The sequence below is a fragment of the Hyalella azteca genome, unplaced genomic scaffold (assembly GCF_000764305.2).
Source record: "Hyalella azteca isolate HAZT.00-mixed unplaced genomic scaffold, Hazt_2.0.2 contig8191, whole genome shotgun sequence".
Taxonomy (NCBI): Eukaryota; Metazoa; Arthropoda; class Malacostraca; order Amphipoda; family Hyalellidae; genus Hyalella; species Hyalella azteca.
The window spans coordinates 89,882-111,632 of record NW_025938290.1 but is presented as its reverse complement, the minus strand read 5'-3'; the positions used below and the strand labels follow the sequence as shown (position 1 = coordinate 111,632).

At 39.3% G+C, this 21,751-nt stretch overlaps 1 protein-coding gene across 10 annotated transcripts in view; it reads right to left on the bottom strand.

Moving 5' to 3' along the window:
• LOC108679695 (myosin heavy chain, non-muscle) overlaps positions 1-21,751 on the bottom strand; it is a 75,553-nt gene that overhangs the window by 15,704 nt on the left and 38,098 nt on the right. For 6 of the 10 annotated variants that reach the window (XM_047881516.1, XM_047881517.1, XM_047881519.1 and 3 more), the window contains exons 3-4: positions 16,443-16,564; positions 1,581-1,724 (exon numbers count right to left, since the gene is read on the bottom strand). In XM_047881516.1, coding sequence (XP_047737472.1) covers positions 1,581-1,724; positions 16,443-16,564 — 266 coding nt within the window. Of the gene's footprint in view, positions 1-1,580; positions 1,725-4,054; positions 4,070-9,655; positions 9,692-16,442; positions 16,565-21,751 lie in introns of all 10 variants that reach the window. The other 4 variants (XM_047881522.1, XM_047881523.1, XM_047881524.1 and 1 more) reach the window with 4 other exon arrangements.

Below are 21,751 nucleotides of genomic sequence, written 5' to 3'. Positions count from 1 at the left end.
GATAAACTGAAATCTAAATCGATATCCGGGTGCAAATTTGTTTGCAGTTATTGCAGGTTTATTAGCAATTATTACAATAAGACTTTGAAGTTCAGTATTCATCATTCAACAACATATTGCGGAATATGCATCGCCAATAAACTAACTCGTTTCTATTTATTAATCAAATCAACTCAGTTTGATTTTGAGCAAGTCTGCAGACATACAGTGAAAAATTGTTTAAATGATCACATCCACATGAAAAAAAAACCATAAATGAACATGTAGGTGAAGCTTATTACACGAACAACACAACCTAACATGAACAACACAACATACATCACAGTACACAAAAACTCCACACATAGTCAGATTATTTACAATACAAGTCAAATGCTAAAAAGTGACATCCGAGGTTGAAACAGATAGATCACAAATTATGGTGGCTAGATAAAACTTGTAAGAAATATCAAATGTTAAGCAATTACACGGAAAAAATGATATTTTAGTTGTTTTCCCCAATCCCACACAACAATAAGCGATCTCCACTGCCAAGATGAACAGCAGTGATAAGATCGATATAATTAAAACCAGTAAAATTAAATATCCAATATACTAACAACTAAACAAGACTTTCAAACCGAATTCGTATTCTAGCAACGTAAGAATTGAAGTGTTAGACTACAGGAGTCATTTTGCAGTGCAGCCAACAGAATACCGGCACGAGGCCTCCACGACACGAGCTAATAAAGTAGCCGGCCAGGTGAGGTCATAACACGTAGATGCGGCTATTGTGTTTGGAAGTGGCACTCCTCGCAAATCAAAGCAATTTTGCAAGCAGTTAACAGCACTGCAAGTATTCTTGCGTCTACGCAACTAAATTGCGTTCAAAAAGTTGTCTGCTTGCGATTGAATGGAGAGAGTTGCTGATTGAGTTCCTTCAAATGTAGAGAAATTACACGTTTTTTCACACATGAAATCGAGGTAATCTCGACAATTTCAAGAAGCGACAACTTTCTAGGATTTTTATAATCGTTCAAAATCGGACAATGCCAATTGATAAATAAGAAGAAAATGATCGAAATTAAAGCATTTTACGCCCATGAGGATTAAAAATACCAAAAGATTAAAAGAATGAGCATTACTAGTGATGTCTACAGTGCTATCATGCAACGATGCCGAATACACTGAATATTTCGAACAGAAAACGCGATCGATTTTCATTTACAATCAACAAAATATTACCTTACAAGCTAAGACCACCAACAATTCCATCAACAACCCGAAACGTCTATCCGTCATCAACTGAATTCAAAAACAATCTATGCTTGATAATGGGAGCGCGTGTGAATTTTTCCAGATACGGCGACCGATCTAGAAAAATTATCTGTGCCGATGCTACAATCAACAATTCATAATCGGTTAAATGAAATGTACGTGCAATTAAAAACTACACTGATTACTCGATACAACAGATTATTCTCCCCTTCAAGTTTTGGTCTCCAGCTAGGAAATTATTTACGCTAAAGCAACATCTAGAATTTTCCAACTTGAGTCGACGATTACGTAAAGTAGCCAAAAAATGTGGAAGTTGCACACACGGTGGCGAAGAAGGCGTGATGCAGTGCCACGGGATGTAAATTTTCCAGGTTGAAGTGCGTAGACCATCGCGCAGAGAGCGGCAGCGGAGACAACAATCGAGGTGACAAACAACATTCGCTCTCCAACGAATTCGCTCGATTTCGCTGCTTGAGTTTAAGTGAATAAAGAGCACAAGAAATTATAACCCTGCTAATGAGTTTACATCAATGTACTTTAAAATTGAGAGACCAACTCATATTAAAGTCCTGTCTCCATTATCAAATATAGGATTTCCGACTGACTTTGGAACCTATTTGATCAGGAAACGCTGCAAAATGCGATTTAACTTAGGTAGGAGCTGCGAGTACCATTTCCGAGTGTGCTGTCAGGGCGTGAATCAAGTGCGCACAAGTTAAGAACCAATTCTGGGCCCATACTTTCAAAAAAAAGTTAAGAGATCGTAAGTTTATCAGCCAATCATTGACGGCCTTTCAAGCAAAATCCACCAATCATAGACAAGAAAATAGAGCGTAAGTACTTACGTTCACTTAGCGAGCTTTGAAAGTATGGCCCCTGGTTGACGAGCATACAATATGAACAGTAATATTAGTGTAAATTGACGCGCAAAGAAAGAATTTTTTAATCAATAAACTTATTACGAAGCCGCCACAGTTTTGTGATGCGCAGACGCCAATTCAAGGTAATATATTCGATGCCTACTCTTCCCAGAAAGACGATATTTTCAGTGAAATGAATCAACGATCAGATATTCCCCTCCATTTCGAGCTGTTTTCTCCAGCTTGATTAGAACAAAAAGTCGCTGGTTAAAGAATGCTGCAAGAAGAGGACATCGTCGGCTGCGAGGTCCAGAGGTTATGACCAAACAAAAGAACGGCAAGAGAAGGTGTAGAGTGCACAGTCACGGAGCTCTGCACGGCTCTGCATAAAATAGAAGATGCGATGCGAACCCAACTTGCCTTGTACGTAACTTCATCAGCAGTGCCTTCGAGCAATGAAGTGATAAAAACTCAGACATGTTAAATCAGACATTGCAAAGAAGGCTCAACTACAACCATCAAAATCTGAGAATAATTACCTCGGAACGTCATGCTGCAACTCTCAACGTACTTCACGGTACGTAACTAGAATTACTCGAACGCGAATGATTTACTTTAAACGCGTTCAAAGCTGCCAGAAGACAACACGCTTACAAAAACAAGAGAGACAAAACTGTACTGTTTTTGGAGAGAAAAAGAGTACGATCCTGCAACATCTGTACGCTAGAACAATTTTCCTCACAATTCGTGATTCGGCTGTCAGGTAAAAGCTGAATTCTAGATTGGACGCAGTTAATAAGATTATTAACGAAATCAATGAGGCAGGAGCTCCAAACATCCAGTTGACATTCCGGGTGAGAAGGAAAAAGTTAAAATCACACTAAATTGCTAATCAATCACACAATACACAAAAAGCTCTAGCATATCAACAAGGAAAGCAGATCATGAATATTTTGCATAAAAAAATTCTTTTCAAGCAATGTTATAAAGTGAACAAAAATCATATGCAGATACAGAATATACAGCAAAATGGCCGGTATTAGCTCTGAAAGACGAGAAATGTACCGCGAAAAATGTAAATGTTGTAATTTTAAACAGTTGTAGTAATCTTAAGTGCGCAAATAAAATTTGACCCTTCTTAACACGTGCAATATATTATTTTACATGAATACAAGTACTAATGCGCGAAAAAACTGGGACACTTGACGTTCTATGGGCTTTGTTTGTATAGGAAAATGCGAATCCAAAAGAACAACACCCGCGAACTAACGTAATTAATTATGAGTGTGTGGGTTAGACACTGTAGTACAAACGTCCCTGCATTGGCTAAAGTAAAACAAGACACACGTGCATGAATTTTTAACAGACGACAAAAAAACGACCATGACCGTACATATAACAATGAACACATGTTATGATAGCGGTGATATACAACACGTATGATGACTTGTACATCTGCGCAAAAACGGACGGACGAGGAAAACGTCAGAATATGAAAATTTTTAGTGTCACAAAAAGAAATTCTACGAAAATATTCAAGGAAATATACTATGTACTGGAACACAATAATTTTAAGGAACAGTAGACGGTAGTTATCGAGGCACATAGAAAATACAGAACGACGGAGAATATTGATATCTTGAAGACACGGTACAGTGTCTTCACGGTACAGAAGACACGGTACGTGTACGGTACAGTTCTCGAGTCACACGAAGAAACAAAGAAGCCGATAGTTAATTACGGACACAGCATCTAACACACGACGCTAGTTCACTAGTCACACAGAGAACACAGGATGCTGTAGTTCACTAGTCACACAGAGAACACGTACACACGACGCCGCCAGTTCACTAAGCACACATAAACACGACGCCGTAGTAGATTAGTCACACAGATAACACAAGAGGAGCTGGATCTCGGTGATGCAGAGGACCCACCGCGCTGGTGATGTGCTAATGGTCAGCACCGGCGACCAGCGACCAAATGGTTCGTCATGCGTCGCGTGCCCAGGACCGTGCGCAGCCCACGTCCATAACGATCATTCATATCACCAGAAAGCCAAGGGACATTGAACAACTTATTTAAACATTCTGCCTAGTACCAAGGCATCAACTTTAAATTTCATTACAAACAGAAAATGTGAAGGCAGAGAAGAAAAGTCTGAAAAGATTAGTTCAGAGCAAGATCAATCGCAAGCTAAAATTCTTCGTACATCGCTAAGGTTCGTACCCGCTATTTTACGTACAGGTATATTAGTTTAATTGCACATGATCCTATTCTTATCAGAGTTTTTGAAATAAAGCAAGTACGTGAGGGTAAGAAGCAGATATTGTTAACTGATGCCTTTCAAGTGAAATTAACGCAGGCAGAAGTTAACAGACCAGGCAATGGCTCGCCCCCTTCGTGGGCTGGGACGGTCACGGGAAATTTTGCCATAAGACGGGAAAGACGAACGACCGCCGGCAGGGGTGAAAGTAAAGGTCATTGGGAAGGTGAGGCGCCATACATTGTCAATGGGGGCTTAATCGCAGCCTCCCTCCCCAGCATCTCCTACTTATATCCTCGACGGTGGCCGACCACAGGACTTGCAGAATCAACATAGCTTACGACGGCTCCAAAAAAAAGATCAAAAGTGAATACTTGGCTGTGTAATATTTATAACGAATTTTATCGAAGACGACGCATCTATCATACATATACGTCTCGCCAAGGATCGAGGAAGGTTGGTGGGCATCTGTAGGGTCAGTGTCGGTCATGAACCGTCACTGCATCTCCATTTCTATAGTAGTTTAATACATGTTTATTATTTGAAAAACTTATTAGACGACACCTGTGAAGTGTCCGAGGTTTCCACTGTCATCGTCAAATTATGCCGAATACATATATAAATTGAATACTTTTTCACAGTTTAATGAATCAAAAGGTGCTTTACGAGAAGAACCCGCACTAGGAAGGAATAAACCGATAGGAGTACTGGAATAAACCAAGTGAATAGTTTCAAATTATATTTTAGTACTTGAAAATCTGTTAAAAGCGGTGAACTATTCTGAGCAATAAAACGGGGGAATTAGAGCGATACTGAAGCATAAAGTCACGCTCATCTATGAGGGGGAACTAGTTTTAAAACTCTAACCGGGAAGATATCAGTTGGCATTGAATCAGTTTCCCTAGCATTCATGTGCAAACAAGATTAACCAAGATTTCATAATAGATGAGACACTTTCAGCCTCCATCGCATAATTTGATGTATTGCGTGAGACAAGGGAAGAGAAAGGAAGATAAAGGAAGTTATTGGAACACGACCGCTGTCGCCGGAGCGCTTCAATAAAGAACAAACGTGACGATAACTCGCACACACGCGTCAGTTTCATCACAGCAATGGAGATTAATAGCGCGTATTTTAGATACCCTGAGTACGATTATTCCTTGTGAAAAAGAGTCGATGCTCTCTACATTCGGCGGAGAAAATGAATCACTGGTTGCTACAAGTAAATGACATTTCAAATTGAAGGTGGTGTTGAGAATTTATATTGAAATCACTAACGAATCAGGGCACTTTTCAAAATTGGAAGCAAAACTTTTATGACGACATACATGGAGGCTGAACAGAAGAACAGAAAATCGATACAACTGTGTTAAAGTACGAGGAGAATATTGAATTAATAAGCCACGTGGCACGGTCATGCAAGGCTGTGAGGGGCGGCAGAAAGGTAGTGGTCACGCCAGCCAGCCACCCCCGCATGATAAGATCAGCAATAGTCGTAAGGGCGGCTGGGACTGATTCCAGCTGTGTCATTCCACGATTGAGTGGATCACAAGAACTTAGTTTATTTATTAATCACTTACAACATCGATTTTAATGTGTTTTTGGGCTGCGTAAATGCAATAACCAGTTCATTTGAGCAGGTCGGTATGGCTGCCAGCAGCACGGATCATGGGGCACGCGAGTAGCAGGTTGCTTGCTTTCTCCGCAAGTTACTAGAAAGAGAGGAGGGGTGACCGACAGCGCTGGAGGGGTGCAAGTGAGCGAGCAAGAGAGAATTGTCATTAAGAACACCTGGTGCCAAATACAACTCTTACTGAAACAACAATGTCACGTGCCAGTCCAAGCACACGCTGCTGTACACTCAAGACCGCAAACGTTGTGTCACGAGGCCGTCAAAAGCAACAAACATTGATACACGTCACACATGTGGCACATATGGCGCAGTAACTGGTGATATGTGGCTGATTTTGAACTCCACCAGCACCCACATTCACTACCACCACCACGCAGCTAGCCACCCACTATATCAGGAATGCCGTCTATCTGGCGTCTTCTTTCTTCTGATTTGAAACCCGCTTCCTTGAAGTTAGCCCGTGACTGGAGTCAAGTACTCATTACAGAGAACAACGAGCCGTCCAAATTTGATATGCAGCTTCATAAATTATTAGAAATTAACAGTTTCAATTTATGGAATTATGTGCGAGTTGATCACCTCATTGAGAGCAATTATCGGGCACTTCATACAAATTATACTTGAATGCAGTTTATAAAATAACCGGTTATTGAAAATGATCGCGGAGACGTCGAACTAACCACTGTACAGTGGATGAAGACAGCATTTACAACAAATTCTAATTTTTAAATGAAGCGGAAAGCTCAAAAGTATGTGCAAGTCAGGAGCAGATCAAGTTAATAAGATTAGCTTTAGAAATTTCACGGCACCATGGCAGGTACTGCGAGCGTGTTAAGCTGACACTGAGTCTGACGCATCTTACGATCAGCGAATAATTAAGCTTCTATAGCAATGTCCATCGCGTTCTGATCCGGGAAGGAAGCAAACGGCAGGACCAACCATGTAAATTGACTTAGTAGGCGGATGCCAGAATTGTCGATAGATAGCACCGCGCTACAAGTACCGTTTTTATATGGGATCATAACATGTGAGCAAAGTGTGGCAGTGATGGGAAAAGAAAGTCAAATTTGAAAGAAAGCATTCTGGTAAAAATCGAAATGAAGGTTCAACATAACTGATGAAACTTACAGCATAAATATTCAAGCTCGTTAATTTATATGTCCAATTCAAGACAATGTATAAAAGGTGGACACTGCAGCGTGGCGTATTTACAGTATACCTAATAGGGGTGTAACTAAGTCTTGTGTCGCAGGCTGTGATAGCATCACCGCTTTGCCGCCTACATTGAAAGCAGAGCCGGTGATGCCGGTGCTGTATGATTTTTTGCTACAAGAATAGGCGAGTAAGGACGTTGTAAGTATCGCTGGTACAGACATGAACAGTATCAGCGAACAAGCAGACACAATATAGCATCATGTCTATGGTCACTCACAAGTCCAACTGCTTTCAAATTACCTCTTATCGCGATTGAATCGAAAAGAAGTAACCTAAAACCTGTCTAATATACACGCTACAAGTCGATCTATCTTTGTTACAAAAGATAACAAATTCATACATGTCTGCTTCGATTTAAGAAGCAATATAAACATGTGTCTGATCAATATGCCTGTAATCCCGAGAACCCAAACAGCGTATTGAAAAAAAGCAGCCTAGGCAATGGATCAAAAATTAAAGCGAAGAAATTGCGAAAAATGCTTGAGTTCGATATGGATATCGTACGTGGTTCATAAGAAATGTATAGACACAAATGACGTTCAACACAATATCATAAAATTGTCTAGCATCAAATGAATACAAACATCAGAGCAATACGACGCTCGTAACAGTTATGTTGGAGCATTACACGCTAAGGCTGGCTCACACACGTATGCATTATACACGTGAGCCATGAGGCAACGACTGTTCAGAGATAACGCGTTCATATAAGGATAAAGCTAAACTGTGCTCTGAGTGCCGCTTGACTTGTATATTAGCTCAGACGTATAATTGTATGCAAGGATCACATTCCTACTTTCATCATACACCTAGAAACGCAAACTTTGATCAACAACCATCCGATGCATAAATAAATTGAATGTTAGGCAAACACCATATCAATGATTGTTCAGTAATGCTGACGAAGAAAATTCTTTTGTCTCCAACAAATAACGCGGACGCAAAAAGTACTCCAGTGACGCTGGTTTCAACAAACGAGGCAATAAAACCAGAAATTCGATTACATTAATTGTTATAAATGAAGCTTTTAAAGGTCTGCGTGAGACAGCACCTCTACACTTGCTACAGAACGTAACTGAACGAAAATGAAGAACCAAATATACTAACATCCACTTAATATTGTTACTATATATAACAATGATACAATATCAGTAATATTGTTCTCAGTTGATAATTATAATTTAATTTGCCAATTCAAGATTATAAACTTTACAAACCAAGTCTGTCCGCAAAAAGGTGTGACAGTTTAAAATAGGTACTCATAAATTCGCCGAGTGAAAGCAGGAATCAAAGCGAGGATTTTTTATATTAGATGAAACGATAAGCAACGCTGTATATTCATAAATAAGTTAGGGACAATATACAGCACCTACGCATGCCCAGGACCAGCAGCGGCTACAAGCAGCTGTGCCAAGAGGATGTAGCGACACCTTCTCTTGGCTAGAGCCGGCGATTACCTTATCACTTCCGGTCGCGGTTAACAGCTCATACTTTCAAAGCTCTTTTAACTTTAACTTTTTCAAAGCCCTTGGATATATTAAGAAGTTTAATATGAAAGAAGAATAAATAGCTGGTAAATTCATCGTCAAACAAGGGATTAGCTGGCTTTTTTCAAACATTTTTTACATCATATACAAATTGAGTTGAACAATGCCAGTTATAATTAAGTTTTAAGCGAGAGAAAGGTCATTACTTGTAAACAGAATCAAGATTTAATGCGTAATAAAATCATATTTTTTCCAATGCTAACAATTTAGCTGCAATATTGGACTACAGATAAGGTTAGGCTATGCCAAGTTGGCGACGATTAACGGAGATTATGCGAACGAAGGGCGATCGATGCTCGTTGTGGAACGCGTGACAATCTTGGAGCTGACAAAGCATTATCTTTATTATTGTTGTCCATCCAAGCGCAAATATTATTAAAGGGGAAAAACAGTGCATATTTCATCTGGCGACTCGAGTTAAAATACCGATTTGCATACCAAAGAAAAACTTTTTAATGAGAAACAATTGCCTACACGGCGTCGACAGGTTCCGATGAATTAATACTCTGCAACGACGACGACGATCGCACGCAATGATTATCACAAGGAGCTGAATCAGCACAATCAAGACCACAAGCAATCATGTGTGGTAAAATACGTGGACGTTATTGAAAAACCATCTCACACGGAGATGATAACATGAATGAGAGAACACAATAGCTGACACGATTCTATGGAAACTTACTCTGCCTTACGAAGTAATCTGAAAATAGTCTATATCCTGAAAAATAAGCGTACGCATTGTGCTGTAATCAGAATTCCCTAGGCTTCAGCAATCATATTATTGGCTGAATATAATAACTTTTAAGAAAATTTTTGATTTGCACTTGAGTTAAGACGGTAATAAGTAATGTGACAAATTTTGAGTCTTACGTACCGACTTGAAGACGCTGCCAGTGTTCTCAACCTCGTCCTGTAGAGGTCAGGGTACTCGGTGGGGAGAGAGGCGTGCGGGGGGCCGGGTAGACATCATGCCAAGAACAGGGGGATGCAATGTCCAGAGGATAGGGAAGGTAGGATGCAAGGATTAAAGTCCCGAGGATAGGGAAGGTAGGATGCAAGGATTAAAGTCCAGAGGATAGGGAAGGTAGGATGCAAGGATTAAAGTCCAGAGGATAGGGAAGGTAGGATGCAAGGATTAAAGTCCAGAGGATAGGGAAGGTAGGATGCAAGGATTAAAGTCCCGAGGATAGGGAAGGGAGGATGCAAGGATTAAAGTCCCGAGGATAGGGAAGGGAGGATGCAAGGATTAAAGTCCCGAGGATAGGGAAGGGAGGATGCAAGGATGCAAGGTCCCGAGTATGGAAAGAAGGGACAGGAGGATGCAAGGTCCAGAAAGGAGGAAGGCAGAACAAGATGCGAAGTCTCAGAGCGAAGGAAAGGAGAATACGGGGATGCAAAAAAGTACGAGTGAGAAAAAAATGCAGTTTGCTGCGCAGAAAATGATATGAAATAGTAGAAAGACGTTAAAAAAATAAGTTACAGGCATGATATAGAGAAAAAAGAAACAGAACAAAAGCGGAACAAGATACCGAAATAAAAGGCGACGCTTATCAAGAATTATCAGAAATGAAGTGTTGCAAAGACAACAGAGAGAACACAGAATGAACGTGAAGAATAAGGTGAAGTCAGAAGCAGCCATGTGGAAAGGAAAAAATTTAGGTTAGTATCCATATTGCATACAAGCAAAATTAGTCACGAAATCGTACGTACTGTAGTTTTCTAATACTTGCATCTAGGATTCTACGAGTTACTTTCATGAATGAAACATGCGATTAGAAAGAAATTTAGTCAAAATGTAGATGTAATAGCAAAAATACCTGAAGTATACCAGCAAATCAAGTACTAAGTAACACAGTACACGGGGATCATGCAGATAAAAATGTTACGCATAGCTCAGTTACATTGCACACCTGAAAAATAAGGGTTTACACAGTACAAAAACATGCACAGAACTGCTTTAACAACATGCACGAAACATTAATCTACAAAAATACCTCAAATTGAAGAATAATGCAGGCTCCCCTAATTGTCCAAATATAAAAGGCGTATTCTGAGGAACAAACCGCGGGCATAGTTAGTTTAACAACCTCAAGCAACAGTGAAGTGAAATAGTTTAACAGATTAGGATAAAAATGAGTGCTACTGCTACGGTAAATTTTCTAGCCTGGAACATGTGTGGTAGATTGAATTCCATACCTCAAAATTAACCAATGTAGTATAATAGGGCACAGGGGCGAAAGAAGAAATATCTGATCATCTATCTTTGTACTAAAACTTAGCCTCTATATAAACGAAGCTTTATGTACTGAAGATATGCAACATATGAGAGAATTGATCCCATCTCTTTGGCCAAACAATCCGGCAATAAATCACTGATCGATGAGCAACAAATCAAGGTTTCTCTCGTGCAGGACAAAAACTGTTTGAGTCGGTCAGTACAGTGTAAGCAAGAGACGCAGGGTAATAATTCACTAGATCAGTCAATGAAAAAGTTGAGAATTATTCTGCCACGATGAGCTAGAATGTAGATGCTAGTCTTTGGCTTTATTAAATGGCTTTGGCAAGATAACCCGGTTGCAAATGTGCGTCGTTTAGAGCAAATAATGAGCATTATGAAGAAATGGTGATAGAATGCAGAGTGACGTATAAGAAGTGGAGAGAAATTAAAGTTTTTTAATGAGAATTTAGAGTAAAAATTTAGATTTTATTATTATTTAGGCAAGGAATTACCCGTGCCAAAATATCTCAAATGATGCATGGTTAGAAGTTAGATTTTATCAAAGCACGACCACGTTAAAAACTACAGAAAATAAGCGATCACTGCTTCTCACTACCTTACAAGAGGCAGGTAAATTTTGACATTCAATAATGAAATTGCGCTTATAATTGGCTCATTTTTTTCAGATATTCTGAAATAGATGACGCGTATGATTTTACATAAAGCATCTTTTTAACATAATTAAATACAAAATCCCACTGAAAGTTATACAGACTTAACAAAAATTGCCCGCTCACAAAATTTCACTGATACAACAAGCGACAGGTTGCTAGGAGAAAATTCTTTCTGGAAAAGCCATTTAGTAGCCTTTTTCCCATTCAAGAGACGTTTCCACATCTTTTTACAATAGACAAACGCGATTGAAGCTAAGCCTCTGAGGGCATTCTAACATTTTAAGTCGCCCGCTTACAACTACCTGCCTCCATTATAGGGTTAAAAAGTTCAACATAAGAATTCAGAGGCTTATCAGACATGCACTGCTACTCACCTTCATGATGTACGAAACATGGAAATAGCCATAAGGCAAATAATTATCAATTACTAAAATATTAACGATGAGAACTAGAATGAGAGATGCAGGACAGAGAACAGAATTTCACCGCAACATACTTACAAGGCTGCCAAACTCTTGGACACGATCTTGAAACCTCGACAGAGTTTCGAGTCCATAAAAACGTGCAGGTTTTTGCGCGACTTGAAGCAATTGGTTGTCGTTAGTCAACTCTCGAAAGGTAGCATTCTATGCAAATATGCAGTCACTTCTTTGACGCGGAAAGAGACTAGCTGGATTCCTGAGCACTTACGGTAGCGAAGATATGATAACATGATCGCCAGGAGTGTTTGTGTGTTGAATGTTGTCCAACACGATGTAACGCAAGGGATGACAACGATTGTCATACCAAATGCGCTCAGTACAGCAGGAAATTGATCATCAGTTTATAAGAATAATTAAGTAAACGCAAATCAATTTCGAATTTGGCAATCGAAACGCATTTTTTTTGCAAATCAATTTCAGCATAAATAAACACCATGGTAGTAACAATAATCACTATCGTTCTTCGGTACAAAGAATAGCAAGATTGTATTATTCCTAGCAAGAATGAGAATTGACAAAGAACAAGGAACCACAGGGCTAATAGGCGTAACTTAAGTGGCGCTTAATCTTATCGTGATCATCAGACATGAACTGACCAAAGCTACTTCACGAAGCAAAGGTATACCTCTCACTCCTGGTTTTATATAGACTGACACTCGAGAGTTTAGAGACTATTAGAATGAGAGCACAACTTCAACAAGGATACGTAGTGAAGCCAGTCAGACAGATAAATCTTGAGGCCCAGCACTACAACAGCAGAGCTTTCTGACAGATTGAAAATGATGAAAAGTGAATGTACAATTTTTTGTAACTTATGAACTTAACAAGATGCTAAAAGCTATTTTCTCGAATACAAACCAAGTCAATTCATTTCAATGTCAATTCATTTCAAGTCATTCATTTTTCAATGAAAAATAAAACTCTGAGCTACTTTTGAATTATACACGCGAAAAAGTTTCTGTTTTAATTAATGACAATTGTCAGTGCTAATTTTCTGGTGAGTAAATATCGACATAGCTTCAAAACGATAATGAAATCGATCAAATCCTTAGAAAAAAAATCTGAAAATTGTGACCTAACCCATGAGACGCTACAATTAGTTCTCGTGTCAGCGTACTATCAAGCTGAGCTTATGATAATGCAAGAGAAAAAAGTACGTCGACGCAGTATGCTGGCAATCAGTAGCCAGGAATGTTAATGAATATCCGAGCGTCACATCGCACACAGATTATCATCAATGAATGGACGGCGGGTAGCGGCGGTCTCCGCACCCTTGATACCGATGCTCCAGAATGCCAACGAAGGTAAAAACAACACTCGACTTGACCGACCCTCACCTGATGTATACAAGGCCTTTGGCTGTGTCTTGTGTGATGTTATGAGTGATTGCAATTTATGAGCATGCACAACAAACGAAACAGATTTTCTTCTGCTCTATTTATTCTCATTTGGATATTGTCGAAACAACCTTTCGAGATGCCAAGCAATTAGGCCCCTTTATTAAATAGAAGCTTGAACCTGAAAAATGAAACATCGGCATTTTTCAAAGCAAGCAACAAAAAAAATTAGGGAAATAAAAGCTTCACATTTTTGCAGCATTTAAGCCTTTTAAGTACAATCTTAGTATAATTAAAATGATTAGGGATCATAGAAAAACCTAATTGAAAAAACCATATTAGTTACTAGAGAAAGTAAGACGGCAACAGCGAGTGGGTTGCTCAACGATATATGCATCGCGAGACCAACGATTAACATAGTTCTGCGATACAAGCATTGTTCCACTAATAATCCTAATAATGAGCTTCTTTACATGGCGCAAGAAGATAGTTCTTAAAGAGCTGATCATCACACGAGCATGTTAATGGCTCAGGTCTAATTAAGACATCGTAATCGTTAATTTGATATTATATTTGAAGATCTTAACACGCCGATGTTTTTGGGTCAGCGAGCAGCACAAAGAAACGAGCCAGTCCCAGAGTGGAAAATGCAAAACAATCATACAACAACATGAATATATAATAATATTTATAAAAGGAGATGCGAGCAAGACGGCTACGTAATTTCATCAAGAAAATGAAACCAATCCCAAGCAGACTTCATCCAACGACCAGGCACAGTGGACATAGCTTCGTCCTCTAAATATACTACCCAATTTCTTTAAAAAAACATTAGCTGGGACTCGAGTATCAAGTATAGTAGTAACCTCACTGCAACCGGGAAAACTTAATTGATATTTAGATGGGAACAAACTTCAACAAAGTCAAATTTAGAAGGAACTTTTATGCAGAATAAATGTAAGTAATTCTCAGTTCTTGACTCAAGTTGTTATGTTAATAAGTGTCCAGGAGAAACCGAGGAAATGCTTCTGAAGTGACGGTTGGAAATAACGTCAACAATTCCACACGGGAAGGCGCGCGTCGCTAGAAGTTTTAGGAGGTTAAGTAAGATCGTCCTGACGCAATGATAAAAAATAATTCTATCAGGTCGGGATAGTTGTGCCTGATTTTTTTCTCGCAATGAAGAATTGCTTCGAAACGGAAGGCCTGGGTAGCAGCAACAAAATTAGGAAAGTACTAATTCGGGATACATCAATAATTCTTCATGGATTACATAATGTTAACGAATGCAAGTAATTAGGAAACCTGATACCGACAAAGCCACCATGATGGAAGATATACCAAGTAAGGTCTGCAAATGTCGGGGTCTTAGATCATCAGTCATGCATAGCAGCCTGACCAGCACAGAGCTGCAGCTCCAGACACAGAGCAGCGTACCTCCATACGAGGTGAACACGAGTGATACGCACAATATGGACATGCAGGCTGACTCTGCATAAGCCAACCCTATTAATGCAGTGGGGTTGCAAATAGAGCGAGACTGGGGCCACGATATCAGCCACACACACCAGCCAACAACTTGTGCATTGTTGTCCTAATACAAGCTATTAGGTCCCCGTACACCAGCGACTAGCGATAGTCGTATTAACTGGTTTCCCCATTTTCTTTCCGAAAGATTAGTAAATAACGTTAACAATTTTCACAAATCATAGATCTGCGATGAAAAAGTGCTTTTTAATTATTTTGTCAGGTTTTGAGTTGATTTGACCACTCGTTCAATAGCTAAATCAAGTGCCTATAAAGTACCGTACTGTAATTTTTACGGAACAGTACAAGTGGAGGTAGTATAAATAATTTGTAACACTCACAAAAATATTATGAAAAGATCGTGCTCGGGAAAATTTAACAATGTAATTTCGGATGGAGGGTGTGATCGGTTTTAGCGTGATTCGTGTTCGTACCGCAAAACAAAGCACGAATTGAATACTAATTCGCTAATAAGCGACGTATACTCGTGTATACGTGTTTTCGGCCCAAAATTGCTGGTACAAAAAATGGAGTATCATTAGTACAGCCAGGCTACATCATCTGATACTGCGAATGGACTCAAAACGGGCGGTAATTAACGTCCGATCCAAGACTGCGGGCAAAATACGCAAGGCACACCGGCCGCTATCAGAGAACGAGAATGGAGCTCCGGGAGGCCATCCTAAACGACGGACGTGGCTAGACAAGCCAGGGAATAATTTCTGAGAAATCAGAGGCTGTATGCTGGTGCTTTCAACTCAAGAAGAACCGATCGACGCAAGTAATGAACCGCTCCCAGAATCGGCTACCGCACGAAGAACTTGATGTGGTCACCGAACATGGCAGGCGATTGTGTCGGAATGTAGGCCACAAATTGGCACTCCAGACGATGATAATGAAAAGATGACCACAAATTCTACAACATTAGTCGCAGATTTTTTGTTATATTTTTATTCTTCGAAAGTAATTGCGAATTGAGTATAGATCTCGAGTTAAATCTACATCTAGACATGACGAAGTTCGATAATCGCGACGAAAATAATTACAATGCATATGTAAATCATTAAGCATGGGAGCAAAGTGGGAGTACCTGTAGCAAACTTTGCAAAATCATTGAGCAAAGTGGGAGTACCTGTAAAAAAAAAAACGGAGAACGAGGCCCATCTTAATTCCAGCAACCTGAAAGATCGCTGATATCCGACGCGATGAAAAGTGGATGCATCGAATATTCGTCCAGGAAGCAGAACATTAATACAGAATTACCTGCTTGAGATTATTGGTAAAAGAAACATCAAAGTATTAACACATTAAGTGATGCACGACCCACCGGTGCGTAGTACCACTGGTATGAAATACGCCCTAAATACGACATAGCCGCACTTGAAGTGTTAATATTTAGAGAATAAAAAAGAGCAAAACTCACCGTGGATCCGCCCTTTGCTTTGGATGCAGCGACGTACGCGAGATACTGGATGACTTTCTTGGTGTTCTCGGTCTTACCGGCACCAGATTCACCGGTGCACAAGATGCTCTGGTCCTCACGGTCTGTAACAACCAAACGTTATTTGCTGGTTAATATATTTTGCTATGTAAACAATGTTTACATTACATACATTACAAGCCTTGATGTCCCTCAAAGGATCGGTACCGATGACCTACCTACGTTCACCGGAGTTATACGAGCAACAACGCACAATCAATTGTATATTTCACTTTCTGTCACATCTCGAATCTTTTTAAATTGTGTTTAAATTGGAAAGGATGGAATATACTCATGACAATACATGAAAATGAATCTCGTGCATTGAAAACAAAACTAGATATTAACATGACACGTACAGACGTAACTGCAGCTAAACTCAAGAGATACTAAATATCAGAATGGAGTGGATGTGGCCAATTTTTATATAGTGCACAGATGGAAAAAGTTAGATGATGCTTCCTCGGTAAATATAGTGGAAAATTAATACATACTACAACCAAATTACAAAATTCTTTAAACAGTTATACAAATTTGTAGATTTTCTTAGAATAAGCGCAGCAGATACGAGAGGTTCAGATAAGATTAGAAGCTGAGAGATAAGGAACTCGGTAAGCTGTATGTGTTGGTTATCATATAACGAAGATTCGGTCTGCAACATATAACTGATTGCAGGCTCAACGGTTCGTCCTGAGGTTCGTCATAGTGTTAGGACGTTGACGTCCAAGCTGTACGTTAAATGCCTGCAACTAAATACAAAAATGTTGATGAAAAATTCAATCGACTAATATCTCGTACAGCAATAATGCACATGCTGTTCTTCAGCGAGAGCTTTGACGGCAATAATGCACGAACCCATGTATATACCAAAGAGTACAATTAATTTCATTTTATCATGCAAAACTGGTTTAATCAAGTAGCAAATAATTGAATAGGAACAACCTTTGATATTGAGATTAAGCCGAAAAAGTTGATGAAACCTCATTTAAGAAGAACGTGACATTTGGCTATAGAGGCCTTATATACTCAAATATGCAAGAAGATGAACAAAGAATGGTAGATAGGAGATATACCATTGAAATTATCCAGATTAAACGGCAAAGTTGATACAAGACACAAGCAAGCGGCTGAGCTCATAACAAGACAAGGAGTGGTGACGGAAATTTTTCTAGATGATAAGAGTAGAAGTTTCTTGTATCGCACCGTTGTGTAGGCGCGTCCCGCCAGTATTGTTCACCACAGAGTGTCAGCAAACCAACACGACCCAACTTCCTGACTTTCTCGGGTGTTGGTGCAAAATCAAACATTATCGAGAGTCAACGTTACTTTATTAAAGGTCGCAGGAAATCTAGTTTGCATTGATTGTTATTCATGGACTTCTGTAAACATTAATATCTTAGTTGCTATAGTCGCAAGAAACGTCAGAGCTTCAAGGACCAACTGATCCATAACGATTTTTTGGTTGCATGAAACACTCACGGAATCGTCGTGCTAAGCCCGGCAGGCTTCATTAACTGGGGAATTCAAGCGGCCTCATTATATAGTAATAATCCATGAGAAGTATACAGGACGAAGCAAATGCATTAAGATAAGAGTCTGAATAGCGGCTCTGACACAGAGGATTCTTTGTCGAGACTGCGATGACGTTAGTGTAGTGCTGGTGCGACAGGGCGCATGTTTCTCGCACATTGAACTATAGCAAGAAATAGACTATAGCGATCTTAAACTTGAACATTTACGTAAATTCTTCTGTACCCCGGGACCGCTGCTCACCTTTCATCTAACATCCGAAAACGTTGGTGAAAATGAGTAACCGAAGCACAATATCATTGTAATTGAAAACCAATAAATGGAGATTTGCAATAGATTGCAATACAATTATGTTACGACAAGTGTCATACAATCATGAGAAACAAGAGGCACTCAACGTCATTTGTAGAAGTTTGAACAGTGTAGCCTTTGTCATTGCTCAAGGGAGAAAGCTGGGCACTGTGCAACGCCTAATTAGGCAAGAAGTAGCAGCAGCAGCAGCTGTAAAAGCTGGCTCCACTTAGAGTTGCAACTCAACTCATAAACAATGAAAGTTAGCAGTGGTCGATTATGGTAGATCTTCATGAATGAAAAATTAATTACTGCATGCTCGATTTTGGTCTGCTCATCACGTTCAAGTTATTTTGAAAAGCAAATGCTCGAGTTCACGTCTAACTGGAGCCCAGGGTAAAGAGCGAGGCGCAAGCATAGTATATACAGATAAACACCAAGATAGAGCCCAAGATAAGATGATAAGACACAGCGCAGTTTGCAAACTAAGCCTTCCAACATGATATTCGGCTAGTTTTTTGATCTATTGACAAAAAATTCCTATTTTTCAATCATTTTCATGATTAAAATACAGAGGAAAACTCAAATATGAAACTTAAAGGCTATCACTATTTTATCTATTTGCTTAGACACAAAATCTATATGTAAAACAAATAAAATTGAAGCTGCACAAAATTGACACGAGAGTTGAGGTTCAAATAGAAGCAGTCACTAGAAGAATTGCGTAACTGGGATAGATAATTAGAGCTTTCAAAACTGAGAAGGGCCGGAAAATAAGAGAGCCCGTATGCAAAAAGCGACTGAAGTTTTGACTCCATCACACTCGGAAAAATATATGGATCATATTGTCTAAAATAGTGACACACTTGCTGAGTGTAGCACAGACACGTAAAATTTCCGGGCCAAACTGTGTCAAGATGACCCACATAAGGGAAAAAGTGCATCGCTGTTTAGACTAAGTGTCGTGGATTTCACAGAAGTAGTTGCAGCGGACGGGTCGCACGGCATGAGCGTGTGATGACATGCCTGGCAGAGACATAATTGCTGCGCTTGCAACTCTCGTTTGCTTTACGAGCTCAACTCAAGCAAACCATTAGGGGGCGAACTGCATGAGAGTGGGCAACATTACCGCAGGGAATGCTTATGCTCATAGTAACATTTCTCGCACGCAATTAGCACCTGATTACATACACCAAGTAAGGTATTCGAGAAAGTTGCAGCAAGGAAAATGCACAGCTTTAAGAGCGAGCTAAAATATATTTAAAAAGGAAACGACGACCTAGAAATTCATTCAAATGTAACTCAACAGTAAAATTCACAGTATATTTTTTGTTAAGAGTATTAAAATACCTAATACATAAAACAACATTGATGAAAATCGTCAAGATTGGAAAAAAAGTCGAGATCACGACAGCAAAGCGAAATAAATTAATTCAAGTACATAAAAGGTTACGTCTTTTCAGGTTACGTCTTTTCGATAGTCTGTTTGAAACTAATGGCGATTTCTTAGCCGAATCCACGATTTAGTGATCGTGATCTGGCAAGCGGCCAGCGAAGGCTAGACGACCTAAAAGAGAATGAATATGATTAAGAGCACAAATTCGAGCGTGCCGAATAACAGGACGGGTCGAATCTTCACCTTCTAAGGCGAAACTTTGCATACGCAACTAGCCGAGTCCAGCTGCCAAACCGAGTCAGCGCGAGGCTCGACTATTGCAGGGAGGCTTTTGGTTTACAAAAGCACACAAACTTCAGCAACACGTCGCCTTCATCAACTCAATGTGCCAGTTTATCCATACTTGACTCGAGTGGTAACAGTCACGCCTGCCAGACGCCTCCCGATCAGGACGAAGCAACTAACGCCAATCTAACATAGCTCGTACTAATAGTGAAGTGAACTCAACTGACCTGCACAAATGAAATTTAAATGAAAGCCATAAATGACGGCTGATATTTTGTTGAATATAGTGAGCGCTATCCCTAATAATAAAATCAAGAAATAACAAGTACTTATATTATCAGTCTGCTTATATCGCAAGTTCACAAGGAATATAAAAGTAAAGAAAACACCAAGCAAACTCACCATATCGATATTGAAAACGTTTCGGAGTCCGGCTCCATCATCAGTTCGAAAAACTAAAAATGAATAAAATCATATTCTTATAACAAAATTCTAAGACAGACATAAAACCTAAACAAGATCTAACATTATATAAAAAAACAGGACTCGATTGGAACAACTTAGTCTTAGGGTTCACGAAAATAATATAATAATTATAATAATTATAATAATATAATTAATAATAATTATTTATAATAAATAATTCTTTTCGTGAACCCTAAGACTAAGTTGTTCCAATCGAGTCCTGTTTTTTTTTCGATATAATGTTAGGTCTCGTTTAGGGTTAATGTCTGTCTTAGAATTTTGATATAATAATAGGATTTTATTTATTTTTAGTTTTTCGAACTGATGATGGAGCTAGACTCCGAAACGTTTTCAATATCGATATGTTGAGTTTGCTTGGTGTTTTCTTTGCTTTTAAATTCCTTAAAAAATAACAAACTATACCGAGTAATTTGAATATTCTTGTCTACAATAAAAGATGACATTTGACGTGTAGCTTCATAATTAGAAAGTAAACATAAGACGGAGATTCAATCGTGGAGAATTGTAACTATTGAAACTGCAAAGCAAAATGTCAAGGCAAAGCAAGAATAATTACCTCCGAAGATGAGAACGCATGCTTAACACACGATTACCAAGTTAAAAAACACGAAATTGGCAGCTAGACATACGAGATAATAAACATTCATTGGAACTAGGCGAGAAGACAGGACAGCTCATTAGTGATAACATCGCGTCTTGCTGCAGCAGCAAGGTAAATTACTGTAGTGCATGAAGACAATGTGACCTCAACGACATACGCGAATCTACAAGCAGAGCGTGCGGGAGAACTGCGTAAGTTATCGTCCATCTTGAATACAATGAATTTGTGTGCGGTTTATTTCATATCAGGATAGTAACCATATTTAGACAGAGCCCCTGGACGGAAGACTGACCCTTTTTACTAGGTACAGCTAAAGCGTTCCATTCAACCTTTACTGGGTTGTTTTTATCGTGGCCCTCAGTTTGGTCACCAACAAATGCATTAGTGGCACATATCTTTCCTAACAATTTATAGCCTTAGCCTCGGACTAAGACAACCACAACTGGAAAACATCTGTTGATTTACAACTAGCGAAACACGATCACAGAAATTCGGTCTTGCAAATATTGAAAGAAAATTTTTCGCATCAGTATCACTCGCATATTTATGCAAGGAAGACTACGTCATTGCTGAAATAATACACAGTGTGCAAGGTAAATAAGGAAACCTCAATGCAGCAGAACGAATGAGAACGAGAATAGATGGATGTGATAGGTACCCATT